Raw genomic sequence first — 18,742 nt, 5'->3', positions numbered from 1 at the left:
TATAATTTATTTTACAATTTATAAGGTTCTAGGGTTTAGCTAATACTAGTGAGGTATTTTTTTATTCAGCTGGGGAAAGAATGGCATATTTAGAAACACTTAAGTCTGAGTGATGTATTTCTCAACCAAGCAGGTTGTACCACACTCCCTAAATTGTCTGAGATCCTTCCAGTGTTGTAGTTTGTAACTAGAAATGCTGCTGCTGCGGACATTTTCTTTGACAGTGACCTTCCCTCAATGGAAAAAAATGATCTTATTATCATTTGTGATAAACTGCTAGTCATAGAACTGCCTGCATTCTATTAAGGCTTATTATGCTGGGGGGTGTAGGAAAAATAAGAAGTTGCTCCAAAGGAAGAATTTGATACTACAGAGGATAACTGCACTTAAACAAAGCCCTTGGACTAAAAAACTTCTCAAGCAGTTGGACTAGCTGAATCTCTGGATTTTCTAATTCATCAGTGTTCTTCCATACTGTTAACACTATCAAAAAAAAAAAACCACCAAACCCAGCTAATTCTGATAACAGTTTTTAGCCATTTACAGAAGTTTTCCGCTTCTAGTGAAAAGATGGCATTAATAAGGAAAAATTATTAATAGGTTTCTATCTCTTAGATGAGTCAAAAAAATAGGTAAGTCAGCATATGAATGTGTGGAGGATGTTTGGTAAAACTACTGTCACTGCTGTGTGAAGCTGGAAGTTCTTCACTATTTCCTCTCTTTCATGAAAAGACCATTATAGTTTGTTTTGGTCTTTCCTGAGGTAAAGAGATGATACCAAAGTATTTCTCTCTGATGACTATCATCAGCTGTGGATTCATAATTTTATTCTTTAGGAGATAGGCTGCAACTCTGTAACTAATCTCTTAAAGGACAGTTTGGTGAAAGTAAAATTTCAGTGTTTCACAGCATCTGTATGGTCCTCATTAAATTTCCTCTAATGAACTTTAAACTATGACTGCTTTGCACTGCTTTTTCTTGTATTAATAAGAATTGTAATATTTTTGATGTTATAGCTACTGAACATGGCTGTCTTGGATCATGTTGTCTGTGATACCCTTTGTATTAAGGTCAAGGGTGTTGAACCCACTGAATCATAACAGCTAGTGCTGCGTGACATAGTATAAACAGGCTTGATACTTTGTTTTCTAGTATTATGTATCTGATACAGGAATAAAGCTGAATTCTGATGGGTCTGAAGTTTTTTTATGTGGTTGAACTTTGGAAAATATGTTTTGGAGCTTTTCTGACTTTATGCATCAATAATTGTAATGAAATGCCTTGTTTCAGATCAACTTACCTCAGATGGATTTTTCATGGTACTTTGAATGCCTTATTTGTATATTTTGACGTCAAGAAAACTGTCTTTACTAACCTTATTATTATATAAGAAAGGCACTATAGGGTTAGCTGTCATTTGCTATAAAACCAAGAAGACGTTGTCTCCTACTTAGTCATTTTCAACAATAAATTTGGAAGCTGACACTGTGCGTTTAAACTACTGTTAACAGATACTGATCTTTTAAGGTAATAGACGTACTAGCCAATGCAGTTCCATGTTGATCTCATTCTTGAAGGAACTATTTTTAATGCCTTCAACAAAACAAAATCATTGGTTCCATGAATTGTGAAACTGCTTGTGTTAATAAGGATGTTACTACAGAATGTTTTTTATAAATAAAGCTTTTAATATTTCTGTTGTCTGGGGAAAAAAAAGATTTTTTTCCCCCAATTTTCTGAATCAAAATCACAGACTGGTAAGTTTTACTACCTCTTTAGTGAAAAATTCAGATCTTGTTCATACCTTCAAATTCCATTGTTTGGAGCTCATAAATATTCCTGTATGAAGACAGGCTGAGAAAGTTGGGGCCGTTCAGCCTGGAGAAGAGAAGGCTGTGTGGAAACCTCATAGCAGCCTTCCAGTATCTGAAGGGGGCCTACAAGGATGCTGGAGAGGTACTCTTCATTAGGGACTGTAGTGATAGAACAAGGGGTAATGGGTTTAAACTTAAACAGGGAAAGTTCAAGTTGGATATAACAAAGAAGTTCTTTATTGTACAGGTGGTGAGGCACTGGAATGGGTTGCCCAAGGAAGTTGTGAATGCTCCATCCCTGGCAGTGTTCAAGGCCAGGCTGGACAGAGCCTTGCGCAAAATGGTCTAATGTGAGGTGTTGCTGCCCATGGCAGGGGGATTGGAACTAGATGATCTTAAGGTCCTTTCCAACCCTGACTATTCTATGATTCCATGAAATAAGCAATAATGTATAACTGTTAAGTGGGCATTTGACTTTGGGATCCAAAACTTTGGACTTCTTCCATAAAATTAATGAAATTCTGCCAGTTTGGGGTATTGGTTACAGTGTATACCATTTTCATAGCTGTTGTGTTACGGTGCATGTTTTTGTAGTATATTAAGTTGTACTCGGGCTGGTCACATTATGTTCTGAAGGTAATGCAAAATTCAAGTATTAAGGAGGAGTGTGAGGTATGGTGACTGTCAGTACTGTTAGTAAGGATGCATCTTGAGAAAAATCCAACTGTTGAAATCTTTGCCATGAGTTTTGCTTCTTGTAATTTTGTGTAGCATGCATCTGCCGTATAGTATAAATTATATGGTCAGAGTATTATTCTGATTTTCTCAAAGCATATTCTATGTAAATCTGTGTTTTATAATTTGGTGTTTATGCTTTCCCAATTTAGTTTAACACTGGTAAGAATTAAATAGTGTTCTGCACTGAAGTGCCATCAGGGAAGATGAATACAATTTCTAATCTAAGTAGAATCTGTGTAAGGGCAATTTTTAATTTTGATAGAAATGTTAAAATGAGAAAATCAGGTTCTGTATTTGCAGCATTTCTTGACAGATACTGATTATGCAGCTGTTCTTTGTATGGATTTTGTAGTACTCACAGCGATTTATAGGTCTGGAATATAGCTGCTGGAAGTCATTTATTTTTGTATTTGTATTAAACCTGTCATATACAAATGCACTAAGATTCAGTACAGAGCTCAAGGGCTTATGGCTTTCTCTTTCTTGCCCTGGGTTGCTGTCCTGTGTTTGCAAGGTATGCAGAAAACATCAGAAAGCTTAAACTGCTATACAAGGGGGGAAAAAAAAAAAAAAAAAAAAAGCACTATATTGTCCATGATAAATACTTGAATCCAGCTCATTTTTCAATTTAAGCTGAACAGCAAAATCAAAACCTACTGTTAACATTTCTGAAATTGGTAATGCTAATAAACTTCTTTTGATGGATTAGCATTTCAGTTCCATTTGCTTGAGTGTCACTCCTTATGCATGTCAATTGTGTGTGTCTTCATGTTACAGAAACTTAATATGCTCTGCAGTGTTTGAATTGTGTGCATCTTAAGACAGTGTGTGAAGTTGTCATTGATTTACTCAATTCAGCTTGTTTTAGTTTTGGGGTTTTTAAATTAGAATAAAAGGAAACTAGCTTATTTTAAATATTTGGGAAGTATGTATAATGAATGGTAAAAATAGTTAAACAGTACCTGGAGTTTGACAGAAGAAGAGGGGCTAGGGCCATGAATATTTGTTGATTATGTAACCTCTGAGAAAACAGCAGTTGGAACAGCAAGGAGTCGTTTATCTGTTTATTGCTGATGATTTCACATCTTTCACATTGAGATACTATAGCTGGGAAAATTGAACTGTGCCCAGTTCAAGATCAGGAGAAACTTGTACCTGGTGGAACTTAAGCTGTTTTGTTGGAGAAAAAGATCCTGAACTCTTATGTCAGATGGAATACGTTTGAAAAAAGGCTAAACCAGAACAGGCTAAATATGAAATATCTGTTTGTTTGGTACCTGTTAAACTGTGTACCAGTGAAAATGCTAGTGGACCACGTATAACATGATCTTCCATTACTAATAGGTTTACTTAAGTTTTTTCTGAGTAGCCTAATGCCACGAGTGCAAATAATGAAACAAGTTTTCAATTTAATGAATATCCCCAAATCTCTTCTAACTTTAAAGTCTCAAAAAAAAGAAACAAGAAAAAGATAATCGCATATGGTACTGTGAGAATGTAATAAAATGGCAGAAATAAGTAATTGTGGATAATGTCATTCTGCCACATTTTTCAATGAGTTTTCCACTGAAAAAGTTACAGGCAAAAATATTTCCTGAAAGCTTTTAGCAACTGTATTATGTGCATTGCACTATATATGAATGTTGGTACTTTGTGTTTTCCATACCTTTGAAATAACTACACTATGAAAAATCTTATACTGAGTCTTGCTCTATGTAGTGTGTTTTTTTCCTTTTTTTTTTTTTTTTTTTTTTATGAATGTTTACGGAATAGTTTTAATCTGTCATTTCTCATGGGTCAAGCTAGCAGTAATACTTCTGAAACAAGCAGCTTACACCTACCACCTTTTCAGCTTTCTGGAAAGAGATCTATCTCTAAATCACATTCAGTGGTAAACACTGAAAACAAAGCAAGTTTAGAGAGGAAAAAGAAAAATGCCATGAAAACACTGGACTTGTGAAAATGTTAAGCTCTATTTGACAGCAGCATAAAGAGAAGGTATTTCTTAGGTGGAAATGTTAACAAAGAAAAACTGCTGCTTTACTTACTGTTTTCTTTACAAATTAAAGATTGCTGCTTTACTTGTTAAATTACATAAGAGGACTGTAGGCTGCTGCTGCCCTACTTTTGGGTGCTTCTACACTGGCTATTGTATTTTTAAATGTTTGAAATCAAGTAAGGGTGGTATATCATTGTCTCCTTCAAATCCATTATTTCTTCTTAATCTTCCTTACACTTTTTCACTCTCACTCTTTTATGTTGCATCTTCCCTGTTTCCTATTTTTCTCTCTTAGAATTAATCTGTATTTCTGCTGTATTCCCCCCCCCCCCTTGATTCCTCTTCACGTCTTTGTTAGCCATCTTTTTCTCTTCAAGGTATGATAAGACCTTCTGGAGTTTCTTCAAAGCCCTCTCCCTGATGAATGTTTCCTACTGTAGTTCCAAGCACATGACAAATGTGATCATAATCATACTCGGAGAAAACCTTTGTGAGCTAATATGTTAGCTGGTATGTGTTTGCAGAAGAAGGATTGATGGATTTAAAGAAAAACTATTTAATTCTTACAGGGAAAAATTGCTTTGCTATCTTTCAAAACCAGGTACTTCATCTAGGAGACTGAAAGTTAACAGAGCAAGGTATTAAAAGTGTGGGGACCAAATCATAAAATAATGGATAGAGAAGTGACAGCAAGGTGATACTTTACCATCTGTAACTGGGCTAGAAGTTGCTGAACCATGAGACATACAGAATATTGTGCAGTAATTGCAGTCTGATGCATCAAAATAAATTGTATCTTCCATAGCTGAACAGTAAATTCCTGAAAAACATTATTGAATTAAAGGAACCCTGTGATATTAACCTGTCATGGGCAGTTTTTGATCCTCTGTATAAGACAGCTTTGCTTTTATGTGATATTATATTACCAGTTTAAATATGGTTAATAATAAATAGATACAGAGAGGAAATTGCAAGGCTTCACTTCTACAGGGAACTTCAGTTCTGTAAATCTGTTTCCTGTTTGCTCTAAGTTAGCTGAAAGTTATGCTTTTATAAAGACAGTTCAGAGTTTTCTTAGAGGCAGAGGGTATTGCTTAAGGCTTAGTCCTAGTATAACGTTGACATGGCTTTGTTCTGTAACACTTCATATTTGTGTATTCATGCATAAGGCTGATGGAAACAAACTGCCTACAGTTTATACCATACAGACTATATGTATGGTGTTTATGTATTCTGTATACATGGTGTAGTATAATTATAGCATGAGACACTAAGAACTACTGATGACTTCTGAAGTCAGGAAAAATACATCGAGGCAGGTTAAGAGTGTTTTAGTAGCAAGTTAGCTTGGAATTCCTGGCAATCAAGCGCATACTGTGTTGCTGCTTTGTAAAGGTGAGCTCCTACTTTTGGCTCTAGACCTGGCCAATCTATTAGATGCATCTTTGAAAATCACTTAATTCTGTGCTGCCTACAAACAGTGTTATTTTAAGGATTGTCAGTGTTATAGGAATGTCTGTCTATTGGAGAACAGAAATGAGAAAGGAACAAGTTTTATGTTTCTGGAGTGTAACAGTGCTAGTTTATTTCATCCACCTGTTTGGGCTGGAATAATTTCTGGAAACATATGTATTTAAAAAAACCCCAACAAACCAAAGCGACAAATGTGGACAAACTGGCTTCAGGAGTACATACTTTCTCTGTGAAGGAGCAGATGAGATATTAAGATGAGTTTCCAGCAAGTTGACATCTCTACTGCAGGGTATAATAATTTGCTTTCTAGAAGTAACGGAAAGATTTTGATTCATCAATGTGAAATGCACAAGGTGTCTTTAAACAAATTCCTTTGATTCAGTGCTGTTCTTAATTTACTGCCATACCTTCTGAATGGTTAACTTGGTGGGAATGCATGTAAGGTGACCCTCTGTAGTTAGTGTAGTACAGTTCTGTGATCTAGTGATGTTTCATTTGTGCTAAGAAAGTCATTATCCTATGTCAGGCATTTTTCCCACTGTGTATTTGTAGTCTTTCTTTTGTACAGTTGCAGTCGCTTGTGTAGATCATCAGATCTATAGCTAAAAGCCTTACATGGAGGGTCCATTAGGTCATGCTTTTCAGCTTCTGTAAATTTAGTATTTTCTAGAGTAGGCAGTCACCTTTATAGCAGAGTTTGTAAAAGGTGATCCCTGCTGGTGGCAAATGCTTATCTGTTTAGAAAAAGGTATTGTGGGGGTGCAGCAAGGGCTGGCTGCTCTCTGAGGCAGGGGCTTCACTGGCCAGGCCCTGTCCCACTGCCCTGCATCAAAGTGAGTTGGGCATGCCAGGTGATGGTGACTGTGTTCAACCAAGAATCCAGATCATCAGGAAAGTTTGTGGTAATGAGGTATGTCAGGACAAGCTGGGAAATCAGTCCATGGATCAGGTTGAGGGTCAGGCCTTGAGAAGGTGAGAGACAGTCCAGTGATATCTCAGAAGCACGATATTGTCAGAGCAGGACAGCTCAGGAGGTCAGTCGGTGGGTGGTAGTCTGGACAGCGGGACTATGGCCAGATGTGTGCCAGCTGTGGCTGAGCTGGAGACCAGCACTCCTGCAACATAGCTTAGACAGGGACTGAAGGTGCCAGGGAGAGCTGAAAGGGAGCTCCAGGGCCCAATGGTGTGTCTGTGAGATATTTTCTTCAACTGAATAAGACTACACAGTACTTATGAAATACGTAAACTGGAGCTCTACCCCAACAAATGGTTCATGAATGCACTTGGAAGTGTTTGAGCTTTCTTGTCTTTGATTCACCAAATACACATAATTTGGCTGTCACTTTTGACAGAAAGCTGAACACTACAGACCAAGTTTAAGCTGTGATAAAAAGTAATGCTTTTGTCCCCCAGCTGTATGGTAGTATGAAATTGTGGGAGTTTGTTATGTCTGTATTTTTGCTGGATATAAAACTCAGTTCAATGACATCTGTCTCTGCAAAGAGTGAGCTAGAGGACTGCAGCGCACTTTATTTGAAGCTGCCTTTGTGAACCTCGTGTTGACTGCAGCAGATGTAAAATACAGCAGTGTGATTTATACCCATGGTGAGGCCTGGACCTCATGAGTTGTGCTGATAGGAATGCGCAGTTAATAAGAGCTGGGTTCCTGGTGTATTGTGCTCTCAGACCTTAAAAGTGTTACAAAAAACAGATTTTGATTTTTCTAACTCTTAATGAAGTAGTACAACTGAAGCTTAACTGTGAAGGTACTTTTCAAGTTTTACATTCAAAGTCTTCTTGTTCATACACCCTATATAGCTGGAACAAGCCACAGCTGGAAATCTGTGACTATCAGTTCATTTTCCACTCTTATCAGAGGCAACCAGATATGGTGATGAAGACATAATAGTACATCCCAGGGGATGTGGGACAGCAGCTTGGGGAATTATCACTATACTGGCCCTCTTAGTTTGGCAATGATTGGAAACAGGATTATCCTTAATCTCAGCTCATCTCATGTGCCGTATCTAAAACTCAGCTGATGACTGAGTATATAAGAATACATCTGAGGACAGTGGAAATAGTCCACTAACGTAAAAAGAAGTTTGAGTAAGAGGAAAGTGGTAGACTGTGAAGAAAAAGAAAAACAGACTAAAGCTCAGTAATGTAGTTAGATGAACTACAGATGCTCAGATGTTATGGTATGAAAAGAGTAGTTAAGAACTGGTTTGAGAAGTTTCTTCTCTGTAGTCCTATTTGTCTTTTGCCTCTCTGCAGGTGAAAGATGATCCATCTTTACAACAGTCTCAGAGTAACAAAAAACATAGTTGTAGTTTGCGTTCTCTTGTTCCTCTTGTTGTGGTGCCATATTTTACTGATATTTCAGTCCTATGCATAGATACTTTTTCCTCTGTATGATTCTTTCCCATGCTTGAGTAACATGCTGTCTTCTTGTATTCTGTATCAAAGGTAATGTAGTATGAACCTTGGGCAAGGTTCAGTACATGAAGAGGACCTATTTGAGTTTCTTGTGTTTCCTAGTGGTATATTGTCTTTGACAAATAAAATAGGAATCAGGTTTTTTCTGTATTTTTCTCTCCAGTGTAAAAAGTTTATGGACTACTGATTAATAATCTGTTTGTAGAGACTAACTTCTTTCTTTAGAGAACTAGTTACATTAACCTGATAATCCACATATGCAAAGATTTGATAGAGAAATCAATTAATTTTAGGTGGTGGTCTTTTGGCCAATTTTGCAGAGGATCAGAGTAAGATTATCAGATGCCTCTTCCTGTTCACGTGAAAAATTTTGAGGAATGAGTTCTTCATCAAGGTGGAAAAGAAAAATGGCCCTGCAGTTTCTTTCGGGGCTGCCCAAGGCTCACAACTGAACAGCAAAGTAGTGATGAGTTTAATGGATTTAAACTATTAAAAAAAAAAACAAAACCAAAACCAAAAAGGGTTATTGAGTATTTAAGAACTCAATAACTATTTAAGTATTATTGAACAAAAGCAAGGCTTTTCATAGGTGAATTTACCAATACCATGATACCATGTCTCTGAAACTCTACACAATATCGCGTGAAACAAAACAGTCTATGTTTTAGGAACATTAATGCATTGAGTTCATGGACTGTTTCCAGACATGTTTCCAGATGCCATGTTATATTACTTGCCATTACTGGCTTTCTGCTACTGGCTTTCCAGTTTTTTATATCTTATGAACACCTCATTTCCTTGTTAGACAGTACTGTTTTAGAGGAAAAAGGTAATTCGGAAGGACTTTTGACTGTTTGCATATGACACAGCAAAATAAGAAATGTTTAAGCATAGAAGGCGGCTAGACTGAAGTGTTATATTATCATTGTAACTCTAGGTCTGTGGCTTCCTTGCAGCACAAGAGGAAAGAGGGCATTCTGTTGTCTTGTAATTTAATTGTAGGAAAGGTAGAATGAAATTCTGTTAAAAAATAAATAGCACTTTTTGCTGAGAGTGCACTGGATTAAATTGCAGTTGCTTTACCAAGGTTGGAGGTGCACTAATATTCGCATTTGAGCACACTGGGCAATGAAGTAATTCTTGCACAGTGGTGATTCATTTATATATTGGTTTGTTGAAAATGTGAAAATATTTTAAGTACTAATATGCCAAGAGAGTAAGTCAGTTTTCTAATTCAGATGATCAGCTGGTTAAACAACTCTCTGTTTCTGTTTAAGGCTCCACTTCTTTCTCCTCCCTCTCCCTCTCTCGTTTGTGGTGTTTTGGGTTTGGGTTTTTTTGTTTGTTTTTTACTATATCCCTGAGATTTCAAAGTTACCCTGAGGAAGTAAGACACAGTCTGATGTCCAGTGCACAACTTGAAGCAAACGAGATTTTAAAAACATAAGACTGGTTCATTTAATATTGAATGCTCTTTTCTTCAGCCATAAACCTATAAACTTTATTCAGTGAAAAGTGCATATTGGGATGCTTTTGTAAATAATGCATATTAGAGCCTGATGCAATGCAAAGGAAAATAATTAGAAAGATTTCAACTTGCTTTACATCAGGCCGTGAGCAGTTTTGTATGCATTTTGTTGTTCATTCTTCATTGTGCCTCTTCTCATTATGTGAAGTTGGTGCTACAGGCTTTTTATTGTTCTGATATGCTATTTTTCCTTCCTTTTATATTTTTGCCCTGAATTTAACTATCCTTCACACAAGCCATTTTGCAAATATCTACTAGTTTGTTTTCAAAGGATGAGATACAGAAGGAGAGCGTGAAGAATATCTAGAGTAAAATAGGATGAGACAGGAGGCTCCTTAGAATTCTGATGTTGACTGGTTGTCTTAAAGTCCATAACTTTCATCTGTCCAAATAACAGCTCCCCAGCTTGATTCCTAGAAACAGTTAAATCTGACTTGTCAGCTCTGTTGAGCTGTGTGTTCCTTATTGTCTGGGCTGGCAGGAGGAAGTAAGGTATTGAGAAGAGATGGGTGGAGCAGGGAGGAACAAGATGAATATGGTGATACCTGAGTGTTTTAAGTATGTACATAGTGGGGACAGAAGAAAAACAGGTTGTGGTACTTCCAGGAGATGGCTTCTCTCAAGCACTATTTTCATTTCCGCACCTTTCATACTTCCCATTTCCCAGCAATACAGGATTCTCATCCCTGACCTGGTGTTTGTTTCTGCAGTATGCTTGGAATATATGCTGGTGGGGCAGGGAAGCAAACACAGATTTGTTTTGATGGAACAATCACAGAATTCCTTGCTTAACCCTGTTTGCACCTTTGTCCTTCTCTATTGCTTATGAAGAAAAACATGTCTGGGAGGAAAGACAGCTTATTTCCAGGCCAGTTTTCTCATAGGAAAACTGTGCTTAAAAATAAGAAAAATATGGACAGTTCATGGTGCTGGTTATAAGACAACAAAAATTGGGGTTATTTTACACACACTTTGTTCATTTCTTGTGATATAAAGGTGATTCAATTGTAAACACTATTGTACTCTGTTTTCGCAATCTTTGATAAATTCAACTTGATGTTTCCTTAAACAGATAGAAAAAATTTGTTTATACATTACCTGTCAGTTCTGGAGTGCTTTTGGAAATGAACAGTATATTCTTTTGCTGACAGGATTTGAAATCCAGCAATCAGCGAGATGAAATTGCTGCAGCACGTGCAACCCTGAAGGAAAATTCCTCTCTCCTACATTCAATATGTTCAGCTTGTTTGGAACATTCAGATGTTGCATCCCTATCAGCCAGCAAAGATTCAATTTGCAATGAAATACAGAATGCTCTCAGTGTAATTTCTAATGCTTCCCAAGGAGTTGGAAATAATGTGGGACAACCTACATCTCGTGCAGCTACTCTTGGAAGTGCACTTGATGAGCTTGAGGTATGTAAACCTGTGAAACTAAAACATTTTTTTAAAAATAGTTTTGGTTTTTTGTTCATTATTGCTGTTGTAAGTGATAGACCTAACGGCATTAGAAATTTATGCTCTGCTTAGTCCTAGTCTAAATACTGTAACTATATATTATTTCATTGAGAGGGATCACTTCCTTCAAAAGAGTTTGGAATTAAGTCTTCACATATGTTCAATATTTAGCTTCATCCAAAGAGCGGGAAAGTTCCAAGTGCATCACTAATGATGGAGATTGACAGGTCCTTGAATAAATGGGCAAAACCATGAGTTTAGTTTACAAATAATTGATTATCAGATGATGGTGATCACTGCTACCATGACTGTATTCCAGTTGGTACAACACGAGTTGAAGTCATTTACTCCAAAACTTCTCATTTGGATCATTATATAATTTATATAATTGAAGGATTTAGAAACCTAATTATGTTTTTGCTTATCATTAAATAAAGTGACATAACCAATATGCTTCCACAAATTCTTTTTTTCTGCTTCCAATATTAAAACAATTCTTTTGAGCAGGTAGTTCTTTCTTTACTCCTGGCCTGATCCTCAGCTTTTGTACAGAGCTTTCCCCTTTTCTCACAGCTGCTCTGCCTCTTGCCAGTGTTATTTTTCATTGTCCTCCTAAAATGGTAAAAGAACTCCTGTAGATGAGATTACCAACAATGCTTCTCATCTGGTGTAACTGATGTAGGCCGAGATCAACAAAAAAGGAATGAAAAGTTTCTGAACACTTTTGCAGATATGGGTCTTTTTGGTTGTAAATTCTCAGACTTTCCAGATATCACACTCAGAACACAAACTTTGTTGATACATTTTCAGGAGGATTAATGTTTTGACTGATGGTAATATATTTTGGCTAAGATTTTCAATGAAAGGTTTGAGAAACCCATTGAAATATGACTCAAATCTTGTAGCGGCACTTTATTGATCGAAACAGACCTCTCAGTTATGCTCAAAGTTTCTCCCCAAAGGAATAGACTCCAATTATGTGTAATATGTCATCCTTCCATGCTTCTCACACTGGACTTCAAAATTACAGTTTCTAATCTATTTTCTTAACAAATGAAAGAAAAAGGTAAACTTTTTAAGAGTAATATATGATTTATATACATGAAACTCTGAATGACAAATTATGTATTTTAGATGACAGCTATTATTTACCTATTTTACTTAAAATTTTTTAACCCTAAATTTGGCAAAAAGATTGCATCTTATGACTGAGGATTAATTCATCTTGACTGTATGTAAGCAGTACCATTTTAATGATTTTTAAAAATTAATTAGATTTATTATTGTTTTAAAGTGCTTAAGATTTGCAATAATCACAAAATGGGGGGAAAAAAAGTCTTTTGGATTAATTTGTTTATATCCAGAAACATAAGAACATAGAAATGTGACTGTTGTAAAAAAACATTTGTTTATGGAGTTCTAAATATATTTTTACCTAGGTAACACGAATGGGAATTGAAACTGTGTGGGTTAGATAAAGCACAATTTATAGAGCATTTAACTTCTTAAGATGAGTTTATGAATTAGATGGTTGCACTTTTATTTCTTCACAGAAAGTTCTATTGGCTAAGGACATGAAATAAACTTTTCTCTGTCTTCTTGTGCCAAATACAGTGCCATGAAATAGATTGATAGATAGATTGTAGTAAATTACAAATCTAATAAAGAACGAATCTCATTAAATGTTTACAGTGTGGAAACTTATCATGGAGCTTACCCAACAATCTAGTATCTAGAAGTTTTGCAATGTCATTCTTCCTTTGCCAGTGCTGGTGGTGTGAAAGTTATTACAGATTTATAGGTGAGGAAACTGTCAGTAAAATTAGAGCAGCTAATTAAATCAGTAGATTCTCAAGAATTTCTCTTAAAAGCTCCTTATAACTACCATTTTGGTTCATAAATAAACACAAAATCATAACATTATGATCTGCATATTAAGATTTGTGTTAAGAGTGTACATTATCGAATGCCTTTCACTGGTCTTGCATCTTCTGAATACGGGATTTCTCACAAAACGATACAAGTCTTCATGCCTGACTCTCTGCCAGTATATTCATCTGATATGTGGTCCTTTAAAGACCCTGGCTATCGAGCAGAGAAATTACATACGAGATGTTAAAATATGGTAAATCAGTTCAAACCCTCAGGAAATATAACGAGGTTTGTAGATAACCCATGATCTCTCTTTTTCATCCATCAGAAGACCAGTGAGGGAGAAAATACAGATTTAATAACTCCTTTAAAATGTCCAATTGTCCTTAAGAACTGAGGTAGCTAACCACTGTTTAGCCCTGTTAAAGCAAAACCATGATACTGCTAATTGCATATCTGGTGTCTTCCAATTGGATTGTTTTTTCTGCGTAGGTGTATCGATCATAAATATTTGATGAAACTGCTTGAAGTATTTAATCTGTGAGCAGAATCTTAAATTGTATTTTCCTTGTTATTATTGCCTGGATTTTTTTTTTTTTTTAATTTAGAGATGAACTGTAGTAGTTTTTTTATTATTATTTGTCTGTCTTTGCATGAACTTCCTAAAGAAGACCTTTCTTCTCACATTTTTTATGAAATTTGAAGGCAGTAATTTTGCTAAATGGCTAATTGGCTGTAGCCTTCAGGTGTGTCTTAGTCTTCCACAATCAGTGAAGATGTTTCTCTTTGTAGTAACACTTAAATATTCTACTTGGCAGGTGTGTTTTACATTATTATGGACATTTTAAGTATAGCCTAGTATTAAGGGTGCTTACTTGAGATGTGAGTGCACAACAGTGAAGTTGCTGCTCCAATAAATAGTAACCAAGTGGCAGAACTCCAGTAGAGGTGAGGTGCACAGACCACTTTGGTATTAAGGACTGTAATGTGAATCAGGGAGACAGAATCTCTACCATGAATAAAGCTGTCTTCCAGATCAGGAATGAATGTCCTGACCTCTAGAAAATTACTATATCTTAAAATACCTTCCTTTGTTATTCTTAGAACATTGTGGATGAGTCTGAGTCTTTTATGTATAAGATTAGTTTAAAACTGTCTATTGGGTGTAATAAGTTATTTTTTATATAAATATATTTAAAATATAAGTATTTAAACATTAATGACTAGTTTTCGTGCAGTTTTACAGATCTGTATCAATATGCTAGTCAGAACTTATTTTTAATTTTGCTGTGGCTTTGGATATAGCCAACGTAATGAAGGCCCTACTACTGAGGACCATTTTGATTATACTTTTAAAGTTATGCATTCTTTCTTAGAGAGGTGACAGCTGAAAGGGGTTAATTTCAGCTGCATTTCAGTCTTTCATGGCACTTCTTAGCTTTTCTGTGCAAAGAATTCATTTACCATATTTCCATAATTTCATGCAATGCATATTGTATTTGAGACATGTAGTAACTTAGCTTGCCTCCAGGTAAGTTGGGTGCAGTTTTTCTTTACACTCACCCATAATCTTACTGTTGTAAGAAAGCTCCACAAAGAGAAGAAATGAGGCAAAAATGGATGCCTGATATTAATCCTCTTAATGTATCACTAAACTATCTTTGTGGAAAAAAAATGGTACCTCACTACCTTCACCCTTCTAGAAAAGTATCTTCAAGTACATCTCCTTTCTTCTGTGGAAGTATTACATAAAATGAAGGCTTCTCATGACAACATGAAGATGTGTATTACTGCTCATATCAGACCTGACTCTAGGCATTGATAATTAAGAATTTGCCCACTAAAGCAAAATGGCTTTCTGTGCTGCTACGTGGGAGAGGCAGTCTGGCTTCATCCACAGCCAGCAAGAGGTTAGGGTATATGGAGATGTTTCAGAGTAGAAGAGCAAGCCATCTTTATTCTATCGAAGCACCTTTTCTTTTCTTTGGATTTTAGCCTTAATGGCAGGGTCTGTCAGGTACTGACAAAATTTCAGCTTTTCTTCTCTGTCCTGAAGAGTACAGAAGTTGAATTTTTTGTAACTACCGAGTAGTTCTTAACTGGCTCCAACTTCTCTACTTCCACAAAAGAAGATGGAGGCAGTAGACCACCTGTTTCCTTTGTTTTTGTCTTTGTGACTGAGAAAATTATTGTTCCATCTCAGTTTGGCTTTGGTTTCAAAGTTGCATGTGAGATTAATGTTTCCATGATCAACATATTTTTTTATATCTTTCAATTAAGAAATAATCAAGAGATACAAGTAGGGGGTTAGTATGTTGCTTTTATGGATATACAAATAGCTGTGCTTTTCATCTTTAAAATATTTATGCTCTTTCCCTTCTGCTTGCATATGAACTCCTTTTCAGTATATTATGTGTATCTGGATAGGTGACCATTGGTTTGAGAAAATCCGGGAGTTTGAAAGTACATGCTTAATACTTTAATCTATGGTTGCATCTGCTAGGTGCACATAAACACCTGACACAGACTCATAAACCTTTTAAAGGTCTATCCTGTCAGTTGCTGAAACAAGTCTATAACTTAGTTTTAGACTTTTTATAGTCTCATAATATAGACGACAGAAAATTGTACTAGCAGTATCATTGCAGAAGTATGAAAATTCCAAAATTCAATGTGGGAAATGTGGAGACAGACAGAATTTCACTAGTACCTTTTCTTTCTAGTCATTATCGATAGAAATTTGAGGGCTAGAGTTCATGTAGTCCCAGTTTCTGGTACAAAGCATAACATAATCCTAGAACTTCAGGCCACAGAAGGTTTTACAGAAGTTGTTTAAGAAGGCTCATTGACCACTAATTTTATTTCATAGAATCACAAAATGGTTTGGGTTGGGAAGGACCTTAAGGTCATCTAGTTCCAACCCTTCTGCCATGGGCAGGGATACCTCAGGCCGAAGGATACCCTGTTGCCGAAGGCTCTGTCCAGCCTGGTCTTGAATACTGCCAGGGATGGAGCATTTACCACTTCTTTGGGCAGCCTGTTCCAGTGCCTCACCGCCCTCACATTAAAGAACTTCTTCATTATATCCAACTTGAACTTTCTCTGTTTAAGTTTAAACCCATTAGCCCTTGCCCTATCACTACAGTCCCTGATGAAGAGTCCTTCCCTGGCTTCCTTGTAGGCCCCCTTCAGATACTGGAAGGCTGCTATGAGGTCTCCACGCACCCTTCTCTTCTCCAGGCTGAACAGCCCTAACTTCCTCAGCCTGTCTTCATATGAGAGGTGCTCCAGTCCCCTGATCATCCTCACGGCACTCCTCTGGACTTGCTCCAACAAATATATTTTATGTTCCAGTATGTGTGTTAATAGGTAGTAAGTATGGGGCCAAAGTGCTGAAACTACTTAAATCTCAAACGCTTTAAATGTGATGGAGGACTTCAAAACAGTGGAGCAGTAGTGGAGGTGGAATGTTTAGAAACCTACACTGAGCTTTCAAGTTGGGAAATAGAAGCTTCCATTTGAAGGGCACAGTAATGCAGAAAGAACCAGCACTGGTTTCCTTTGGAAATACTCAGATTATGAAGTCTGATTTTTCTCTAGTTTTTTTGTAGAATCACCCAGCTGTCTCAAAACAATTCTTGTACATTTCAGAAGACATGTGAGGATTGGAAATGTAACAAAGTCTTCCTTTCCCTAAATCGTACCTAGTGTGTAAGAGCATGTTAATAATAAACAAGAAAATTTCAAGGTAACTGAAGTCCTTTTTCCTAGCTTTTGAAGCTTTTATCTTATGATGTTCTGATAGAACACTTAAGGCTCTTGGAATTGCCTAAGCTAGAAAGTACCCGAAATTGTGACATTAAATTAAAAATGCAATTAAAATTCTCCAGCTTAAAAGTAGTCTGGTACATACTGGATAACACAGATAAGTTCTGATTTACCTGACCTAAATTCCACTTAAGGGTATATGGCATAGTTTGTCTGTTTAATATTTTCTCTGAAAGCTTGGAACCACATATGGATTTAATAGATGAATGGATATGAATGGAATATAGGCTGGGTGGTCTTGACAGTAATGACACTGTTTCAGATGTTCAGTTAGATTAAAAATTACTAGTTTAAATTTCTTGAAATGCTGAAGGTTAAATATACTTACTTTCACATTTCATGAAAATATCACTTCTTTTTCTTTAGACAATTTGCTTGACACATAAATGTAATTAATTTATCATGCCAGAGTGGCAGATGGCTTTTGTTTACCCTAGGTAGTGAAAAGCTAAAGGACACTTATACCTATGTCCTTTGAAAAAAAAATAATTGTTGAACAACAGCTACTAGTTTGATCTTTGCCCATATTCAGTCTCTTAAAGGTAGCACCCAAGACTTTCTGTCACTGTGGGATTCTGTCAGACTAAAAATCAGCAGAACTAGACTGCTCATGTAATATGATTTAACATTCTTGGTTGTAAGCTAGCACTGCTGGTTTTGTGTTAAATAAAGAGGCCCTCCTGATCTCTAGAAGACTAAATTTTGGGGATGTTGAACCTTTCTTTCAAACAAAGCTGATAGTCTGGCCTGAGATACTTGGATAAAACATGGAATGTTACTGGGTAGTAAACTCATCCACAGTGTTGCAATTGTATATAGACATTACAAGCTTAGTATAAGATACATATCTTTTTTAAGAATTGACTAAGTAAGTATACAAAACAGGCCCATTATATGGGAGAATAAAGAAGACAGATGACCCTCAACAAGCATGGACAGACACAGGAAAGAGTTTGAAAGAAGAAATACCTTTTTTTTTTTTTTTTTACAGCCGCAGGGTCAACACTTGAAGAGGAGAAACAATACTGGTTGAGAAACTGGGAGGACGTCACACAGTTGCGTATTTTAAGATATACCTTCTGTATGGCAATGAACCTGGCAGTCTGGGCCTCATTTCTTTGCTTGTAAAATGGGGTTGATAGCTTTTCATTGTAGAGTAGGATGTTGTAAATACTGATAGACCAAAGAGATACTGCAGTGGTAAGAATGCATGCATATTTATAAAGGTAGACAAATACCATTTTTGTTTCCAGAGGTGAAATATCTTGTAGAAGAAATGCTTAGATACAGGTGTAGGAGAGACTGAAGGTGAGGATGAAAATCTTGAATCTCATGCAGCAAAAACAGGAATCAGAGGAAGGATTCAAAGACAAGGCAGTTATAGTCAGAAAATATCAACATGGCCTCTGCAGGTAGATGTGATCTTGTTCTACTTGTTCTGTGAGATGCTATGAACCAGCTCCAGCTTGAAAGCTCTGTGGCCATCTTAGCACTGGATCCAGGCCAGTGGGATTTGATAACATGGATATTGGCTTAGAACTAGTGGGATCTTAATGGCAGAAAGAACTTGGCTTTGTCTGCAGATGACTTGTAT

At 36.5% G+C, this 18,742-nt stretch overlaps 1 protein-coding gene across 1 annotated transcript in view; it reads left to right on the top strand.

The window, feature by feature from the left end:
- CTNNA3 (catenin alpha 3) overlaps positions 1–18,742 on the top strand; it is a 505,620-nt gene that overhangs the window by 95,963 nt on the left and 390,915 nt on the right. Inside the window, exon 7 of the mRNA XM_065670947.1 lies at positions 11,143–11,406. Within this exon, the coding sequence (XP_065527019.1) occupies positions 11,143–11,406 (264 nt within the window). The remainder of the gene's footprint in view (positions 1–11,142; positions 11,407–18,742) is intronic.

The sequence above is a fragment of the Lathamus discolor genome, chromosome 3 (assembly GCF_037157495.1).
Source record: "Lathamus discolor isolate bLatDis1 chromosome 3, bLatDis1.hap1, whole genome shotgun sequence".
NCBI lineage: Eukaryota > Metazoa > Chordata > Aves > Psittaciformes > Psittacidae > Lathamus > Lathamus discolor.
Note: the sequence above shows the minus strand (reverse complement) of the source record. Positions and strands in the feature narration are given on the sequence as shown.